The sequence below is a fragment of the Gavialis gangeticus genome, unplaced genomic scaffold (assembly GCF_001723915.1).
Source record: "Gavialis gangeticus isolate Ggan-Ray unplaced genomic scaffold, GavGan_comp1, whole genome shotgun sequence".
Classification (NCBI taxonomy): domain Eukaryota; kingdom Metazoa; phylum Chordata; order Crocodylia; family Gavialidae; genus Gavialis; species Gavialis gangeticus.
This window is the reverse complement of record NW_017729024.1, coordinates 90,996,421-91,005,476: the sequence shown is the minus strand read 5'-3', so window position 1 is coordinate 91,005,476 and position 9,056 is coordinate 90,996,421. Positions and strand designations below refer to the sequence as shown.

Genomic DNA, 9,056 nt, shown 5'->3' with positions numbered 1-9,056 from the left:
TGAGCCTTCCACCCTGATAATGCAAGGGACAGCCATCTGTGGACAGGCAGAGCCTTCAGATGCTGCCACATATTGTGAGTTCCACTTAGGGTTAGAGCCCAGTGTTTGCAGAACTGCTCTGCCATGCTCAAGTGAGAGGAGCAGAGTCCCAAATGTGAAGCACTGCAGAGGCTAATTCAGCCAGTTGAAACCACTATGTTGCCTAGTACCTGATCCCAGGGATGGAGGAAGAAAGAAGTCACCACTGGACAAGAGATAAGAATTAAATTTATACACTGAATGTCAGGAAAAACTAACCAGTCTAAACTTCAGCTTCAACACTTGTTGAAGACAGATAATCTGTCTGCCTGAGTTGACGGGCATGGATCACTCTTGCAGCCTCCAGAAACAGCACTGGATTGTCTACAAATTCCAAAGGTAGGAGGGCATTTACCCATTAATGATGAATGAGGAGAAAAGCTATAAGACAAAAAAAATCCATTAATGTCTAGACACAGGGTATATGTAGTGTAGTGCCATAGTTGAGATTCAGTGAGCCATCTTATACATTTGTTTTTGTAAAGAAATGTACACCTAAATATAAGGATATCTAGGTCATGTTGTCAAACGTTATCTTATTGCATACTGAGACTGGGTCCTTTGCTTTAAATTTCGTCAAAATTATTGCTATTTCTTTAAACATTCTTCAAAGGAGATGGATGCTCAACTGATCCAATTTGACCATGGTATTTCTGTTTTGAAACATCATCAATGGCTTCTGACAATATAGTAAAAAAAATGAAAGGACTGTACACTACTTACTTACTAGGAGTAAGGGCAAATTAACCACTATCATAAAATGTGATCCCTTGCTTTTATGTTGGCATTCAGTGAGGAGACACAAAATGGCTTCCCCTACAATACAGTTGCTTAAAAGAGATCTGATTCTGTTCCCACTCATTTAAACATGACCAATGTAGTCAATGACAAAGGATCAGATTTACAAAGGGCTATACTCACAGAAACAAAGACAATCAATCCACTCCCAGAACTTTTAAAGTGGGATCACTCTGCATACATACACAAATATACCACTAAATATGCTATAATGTTAAAATAACAAACTTGTCAAAAGCCAGGAAATTCCACAAGTTAAGGTAACTCCCATGTAAAAAAGAAAAAAAAGTTGTGACAGAAGCATTAAACAATCATAAAACACACAATGACCAAGGAAACATAATTGGGAACCACTTAACTTTTTGCATTTTCTGACCTGAATGATTGTATTTCCTTACTTTACTGTGATATTAAAGTAAGTATACCTTTCATTATCAGTTTCAAAAACATTTTAAAGAATGTAAGAAGTCAGAAAAATGTGTGTTATTTGGTCCCACAGTTCTCTCTAATACATTCAATGCTTACCACCAGAGCAAAATTTATAAAGGCCAGTGGCTCTAACAGAGGTATTTAACTGGCATTTTACATAGAACCATCTCTATTAACTTTAAAACCTTAAATTAGGAGTCCTAAAAAGAAATATATGACACTGGAATAAAAGCTGAAAGAACTGGGATGATTAAGTCTAGAGCACAGAAGTGTGAGAGGGAAGAGGAGATTAGACAACAGTTTTCAAATACAAAAAAGGCTCTGATCAAGATCATAGAATCATGGTAAAGCATGGCTTGAACATGAGGTCATCTAGTCAAGTCTCCTGGTCAAGGTAGGATCACTGCTAACCACACCATCCCAGCCAAGTGTCTGTCCAACCTGCCCTTGAAAATTTCCAAGCATGGAGATTCCACAACTTCTCTAGATAGCCTGTTCCAATGGTTGAGTACCTTCAATCAGAAAGTTTCTCCTAATCTCCAGTATAACTTTTCCCTGATGCAGCTTGAAGCCACTGCTCCTAGTTCTGCCCCCTAGGGCCACAGAGAAAAGTTCATCTCTTATCTACTCTATACTCACCCTTCAAGTATTTGAAGACTGTTATCCAACCCCCTCCAAGTCTTCTCTTCTCCAGATCAAATAACTCTAGCTCTTTCATGGTTTCCTTATAAGTCTTGCCTCCCAGACCCCTAATAATTTTTGTTGCTGTCTGCTGGACTCTTCACAATGCGTTCTTTTTGAAATGTGGGGTCCAAAATTGGATATGGTATTCCAAGTGAGGCCTCATCAGTATCGAACAGAGAAGAATCATTTCTTTTGATTTGAAAGTGGCACTTGTTGATACAACCCAGTATTAGTCCAACCCCCTGCTCAAAGCAGGATCATCCGCAACTAGATCATTCCAGCCAGGGCTTTGTTGAGCCGAGCCCTAAAAACTTCCAAGGATGGACATTTTACTACCTCTCTAGGTAACCCGTTCCAATGCTTCACCACCCTCCTAGTGAGAAACTTTTTCCTAATATCCAACCTAAACTTCCCTTGCTGCAACTTGATACTACTGTTCCTTGATCTGTCATCTGTCACCACTGATCCTAGCTCCATCCTCTTTGGAACCACCCTTCAGGTAGTTAAAGGCTGCTATCAAATCCCTTCCCCCACACAGTCTTCTCTTCTGCAGACTAAATAAGCCCAGTTGCCTCTGTCTCTCCTCACAAGTCATGTGCCCCAGCCCCGAACCATTTTCGTTGCCTCCCACTGGACTCTCTCCAACTTGTCCACATCCTTTCTATAGTGGAGGCCCTAAAACTGGACACAGTACTCCAGATATGGCCTCACCAGTGCAGAACAGAAGGGAATAATTATGTCCCTTGATCTGCTGGCAATGCTCCTACTAATACTGCACCGCATGCACACTGTTGGCTCATACCCAGCTTACTGTCCATTGTAACCTCCCAGGTCCTTGTGAACTCCTGTAACCTCCAAGTTCCTTTTCTGCAGTCCTGTAGTCTAGCCAATCATTCCCTGATATATATTTGTGCATGCAATTATTCCATTCCAAGTGCCGCATTTTGCACTTGTCTTTGCTGAATCTCATCTGACTGACTGCAAACCATTTTTTCAGTATAACCAGGTCATTCTGAATCCTAGCCCTGACCTCCATGGTGTCTGCAACTCTTCACAACTTGGTCTCATCCACAAATTTGCTAAGCATGCACTCAAACCCATCATCTAAATCATTAATGAAGACGTTGAACAGTACTAAACCTAGGACAGACCCCCAGGGAACCCCACTTGATCCTCCTCCCAACTAGATGTTGAGTCATTCTTGTTGAGCACAATGATCCAACCAGCTATGTATCCACATTATTCACTTTTGTTTATCTGTAACTCCTTTCTCCTCTATGCCCACAAAAGATAGGACAAATTGTATTGGTCTTAAAATGGGACATTTTGGGTAGATATTAGGAAAAATGTTCTGAATATTAGGTAGTTAGACAGTGGAACAGGCTATCTGGAGAAGTTGTAGGATCTGTTGCTAGAAGGACTAGATGACCGCCTGACCTCTAGATAACTTGCTCCAGCTCCATTTTATAATTTTTTGAAACAGTTTTGAATAAGTTCCTTTGCAGATGCATACAATTATAAAACTGTTATTAATTTTAAATTATTAAATCATTCTTCTTCAAACTTGGCTTTCCTTTCATCTTTTAATTAAATCTAAAAAACAGCCCCCTTCATTGTCCAATATTTATTAATTCTTCAAGTTTTCTGAACAGAACTTATGGGCAACATATAGGTTTCATATCCAAGAAGCCCAAAACTCAAGATCAACCAATTTCCATCCAAAGTCCTCAAATTTAGGCCAAAACTATGAATATCTGAAAATCTGGTTAAAACAGAAATTTCTGTGCACAATTTTTTAAGCCAGAAAAATCCTTTATCACTAAGTCAGAAAAATAAATTTCTCAAACACATAAATACCTTCAATACATACAGGTTAATTAATAGGTCATCTTTAATATTGGGAACACATTTGTTTCAAAACAAAAAGCTTATTCAATACACACAAATTATTTTGCAGTGTAATTTATTATTTTGACTTCAATAGGATGATTGGGACACTTTGCGCAAGGTGTCACTTCCTATCATGTTTCCATATTTTCACTTTCACTCTCACACTGTTGCTGGTTTTCATTTGTCTCTTTCTTTCGGCCCAATACAGCTGTGAGTTGTCCCCTTTGATTGGGGAAGCCAAACCGGCTACTTGCACAGCATTTGAAATACCTGTTACAATACTGGTTTTGTCTTCATTACTTAAAAGGTGTACTTGAGCATGGTAAACCTGAAGCCTATGGCTTCTCCACCATAAAATTCTAAAGATGACAAGACACAGTAGTTTTTCAGTGAGGTCACAGCAGGAGAATACAGCATTCCTATATTATTGTTACCTTACAGTAAAAAATCCGGGGAGCTTTTCTTCACTAGGATTTTATGACAACTATCCTATGTTAACTGTCTCAATAGGAATAAAATCTTTTGGGTAGCAAAAACAAATAAAAATAGTAGTTTCATAACACAAATAAGCAAAAAAGTGATTGTTCATGGAAAAAATAATTTTAATATTAGTACACAAAGATTTGACGTCAAAGAAATTCCAGTTATAAATAAATACAGTAACTTCATCGCATCTGATGAAGTAAAAGCCCTCTGCTTGTGAAAGCTTACACATCTATGATTTACTTGGTAAAATGCAAATTTACCTTGCCTTTTGCCTTAAACCAAAAATACCAAAGTCTGTTCATCAAGCGCTGTAATTATGGTTTTAAAAGTAGTTTGTGTTAGCTTCATGTTATCTGGTCTGCAAATTCATGAGCTGAGGAAGGAAAAATACAGTCCCAACTACAGTTCTTTTCATAAAGCTTTTTTTAGGGCTTGCTTTAAACTAAACTCATAAACAAAACAAAACATACCACAGTAAACAGAATAGATACCAGAGATGTTTCCAGCATCAGGTAACTGTTAGGAGACAGGACACAACCATCCCTTATAAAAACTGACTTTGCAACAGTCCCTTCTTTCTTTTATAACCTCACAGGACCAAGCCCTTGACTGGAGGCACATTTATGCTTTCCCACACACATAATATGCCTTAATCTGAAATAAAAACTTAATTTGTTCTTAATTAGCTCCCCTAAGAATGATGCTCAAGGCTTGTCCAAAATGCTGAAAGGACCTGTCCTGGGGTGGGTGAGGCTAGGAGTGCCCACCCAGCCCAAGTTTACAGATGTGCTTCGCAACTGGAAGTTCTCCAGGGGTCATCCCTGGCATCTCCTCACAGGTTAACCACAGCCCAAGGGCTCAGGAGTGGGTGCTGGGGTTGAACCTGGAGTTGTCTCAGTGCTGAAACTGCCAGAGTGCCTATGCACTCAAGTACCTGCATTTTGTCCTGTCCTTGATGAGAAAGGCTGCTTTCATGTTATACATAAACTACCAGAATCCTGAAACAGGATCTATATGGGAAAATACACCTCCAGAACTCCCACTGAAATCACTGGACCTTCTTAAGAAGCTCGCGTGAGAGAATTGGGACCACAGTATCAGCTTCCCTGCAAATTTAATTTTCACTGAGAGCAATGAAGCATTCCACACACAGGAATTATTGATCTCACAGATCTACAAAAAGAAAAATTTAAAATATTTGAAGTAGGAATCCTTCCTCTAGCTGTTTAAACCATTTAAGGATCAAACCATATTATGTCTGGCAATGTCATTCAATCAAGACAATTCATCCCTTTTAATACTTGACCAAAACGAGATATAAATCCTGCTAACTGAGAATCAATTCAAACCTCTGGTGTAATTTGAATTAGTCAAACAGTAAACATAAACAAAAGCACTGGAAACAAAGAGTTAAAAACTATTAAGTGTGTTTCCAATCTCCTTTGAGAATATACTGCTAGCCTAGAAATCTTCAAGAATTCCAGCAGTATAATATCAAGGAAGCAATTACAATCCATCACCATACATACTCATCTACTCCTGAAAACCTTACAAGATGTTTTATATAGAAATTATGCTGTTCATAGACTGTAAGCTCTTTAATTAAAATAACTGTAGGTCTGTCAAACATGAAAACGTTACCACAAGTCTCATTTGATTGAAGAGCTTTAGCTTTCTTTAATTCCATCCGGATTTAAATGCACTAAGAGGAAGCTAACCCTTGTTGTGCTTCTAACAAGTTGCACTCTACAGTAGTTTTATGACATAACTGTACAATAACTAGAGAGATAGTAAATGTCTTTGGCCATTCTGTGGCTTTAAAATGGATTAAATGAGTTTCCTGGTGACCTCTTGGTCTAATGTGTTTTATATCCGTATACACTATTCAGGTCAATTCATTTTGCCATAAATACTTCTTTGCCTCACATAACTAACCAAAAAACATGACCCTGTCTGCCACAATTAACCAAACAACTTGATAGCAGAAATATTATCTGTAAGTTTTTAAACAAACAAGGAATATGTTTTAACAAGTTAAACAACATATTTTGCAGGCAATAACCTGTTACCCTCCAAAATCATAATTCCCTCTTCCTCCTCAGGTTTGAATTCCTTCAGCCCTTCAGGCTGCAAGAGACCTTGCTGGTATGGAAAAAGCATTTTACTCTTTCCTGCCTCAGTCTGCCCTCTTCTTATCGTGTTCACTACTTCTCAGCTGGATCCTCACTCTTCTCTTCAACTTCTCAGCTGAGAACTTTCTGGATGCTGCTGTTACTCTTCCTATTCTGGTAGCATTTACAGACAGCCCAAGTGAAACCAAGGCTTCTTTATGCTAGGTACAACATACACGGCAAAGTTAGATTCTAAGCAGTCAATGCATAAATATCCACTGGACTCTACTAACTTGATCCTCTGACATTCTCTCTATAGTCATTCTTTGAGCACACGCAGTCCCAGGATTTAGCTACCAATGACAGACAATCTTGTGCAAGGAGCCATTTTTATTAGCCAATCTCCTGTTTTAAGAGACTCCTTCCCCTAACCCCTCCATACCGACTATAAATGTTGCTTCACATTTACTTTATATGGGATGGTTTGGATAGGCAATGGGTTAGACCAGATGACCTAAGGACACCCAATCCAGCCCTACTTCCCCATGATTCTATGATTTTCTACGATTCTATGATTCTATGATTGAAATGTACGCCTAGTAGGCAACACACTTTCTTTCCTGAATATTTGCTTAAAACCAATTTCATAATAGATGCAGAAAAATCTCTATCCTTAGCATTTCACTTTTGTCTGCATCTCTGCCTTTATTTACCTACAGTAAAAAGGCAAAAAGTCAAAAGACTAGCTTCTTGAAATGACTAACCTAAAGGAATCTTCTTAAAACAACTTACTTTTTTTGTATTTTAATGTGTTTTTACTTTTAAGTTTAAAATGTTATTTGTGAGACGAGAACTATGAAGCAATACAATTTGGGTATGGGCCATCAAACCCTGGAAGCAATTAATTTTGATTGTATCATGTCTGTGCAAATTGAGTCTTATAGCTACGTCCATGATAACTAGAAATGCGCACCTAGGCCCTTAATAAATACATCATTTGAACCAGGTTCAACACCTAAATGATGATCACAAAAATGGAACCTAAAAATCTAGCTATGGTGATTCCCTGTTTTCCAACAAAAACACTGTTCTGTCCCTAATTATGCCAGCAGACATCAAAGTTTATTTGGCTACTATTGCCAGTAATACCATCTACTGCAACTTCAAGTTTGCAAAGCAACTTTGATAATTAAAAGTAAAGGGCTTAATAGCAGAAGTATATGCCACTACATACATTTTATTTGCAGAGTTACTTCTCTAATTTTTCTCTCCTCTGCAATCAATTTTCATATATTGGAATGTTGAATAATTATACCTATGCTAGATTACAATGCATGACTCTCCCTGAAACAGCCTAACTTGAAATACAGGCTATATTTGGGGGTATGTAAATATAAAAGTGTTAAAAAGATTGGAAGCCTTCTGAAATTTTTTTCTAAAAATGGATAAAAATTGCCATGCAAATATTAGTTCAGATCCACGTGAGCAATGCAAGTAACTTCAAGAGAACTCGTGAGCTGAATTTCACTAGATTAAAGAGCCAGCATTACTTGTATCTAAACACCAGGTAGATTAGCATTTAATAAATGCTACCTGTATTCCACCTCCTCATGTCACTCAACTGTAAAATTCCACCCAAGGTAAAAATAACCATCATGGGTTTTATTCAGTGGCCCTTCCACACACATCTCCAACTGATAATGTTAGGGATTCTGTAAAAAGGGTGGTTGCAAAACGGGGCCCATGCTGAATAAGAATTATATAGCCATACTTTTCATTGGTATAAACTGGTACAGCTGCATTAATGCAATGGAGCTGTATCAGTTTATACCAGAAACAAATCTGACCCAGAATTTCTTGCTTTGGTTTCTGAGTTCCTGTGAGAATAAATCTATTCTCTGGTATTTCAAAGTATTTTAAATGTAGTCCATTATACCATTTTTACAGTGGAAATCATAACACTTGTCAACATTTAATAATTCAGATGAAACATAGGAGTATGACATTCTAAACATTTTAAAACTCTTACTTTGTGTGCGCAGATTTGCATGGTTTCCTTTAATGTTTTAGAGGCTGCCTAGATAATTTACTTCTTTGGAAAGAAAACAAATATAATTATAATTATTGTGTTACCTGGTTACTTTACAGCTTGACTCAATCAACTCATTTTCAATATCCAAGAGGCTAGATGGCAAATTGTGTTCCAGAGGAGATGTCAATCTTTTTAAACGCAGTAAGCCAACGCAGAATTTGGCTCCCATTTCTTCCAGTTCTCGTGTCCCTATCTGCAAACCCTAATGAAATAAAATATATATTTACATGCATATGCACATATACACACACTCGATAAAACTATTTTGTAAAACACATTCTATATTATTTGTCACATTAGAATATTTTGCTCCAAAGAAATAGGGAGGTTTTAAATATATGCTTAGCAATCGTGATTTGAACAACTAAAAGGCTGTCACGGACTGAAGAAATTTTAAAAATATTTCCATATCTTAGAGAGAAAATCTGCTCTCTATGCACATATTTAATTTGAAAGCAGGGTAGATTTCCACTTTACAGACTAACAAT

General features: G+C 37.6%; 1 protein-coding gene across 5 annotated transcripts in view; it reads right to left on the bottom strand.

Annotated features, from left to right (window-relative positions):
* The window catches only part of AGTPBP1 (ATP/GTP binding protein 1), a 182,706-nt gene that overhangs the window by 33,514 nt on the left and 140,136 nt on the right, over positions 1–9,056 (bottom strand). For 4 of the 5 annotated variants that reach the window (XM_019517377.1, XM_019517376.1, XM_019517379.1 and 1 more), the window contains exon 26: positions 8,610–8,770. In XM_019517377.1, coding sequence (XP_019372922.1) covers positions 8,610–8,770 — 161 coding nt within the window. Of the gene's footprint in view, positions 1–297; positions 460–8,609; positions 8,771–9,056 lie in introns of all 5 variants that reach the window. The other variant, XM_019517380.1, reaches the window with a different exon arrangement.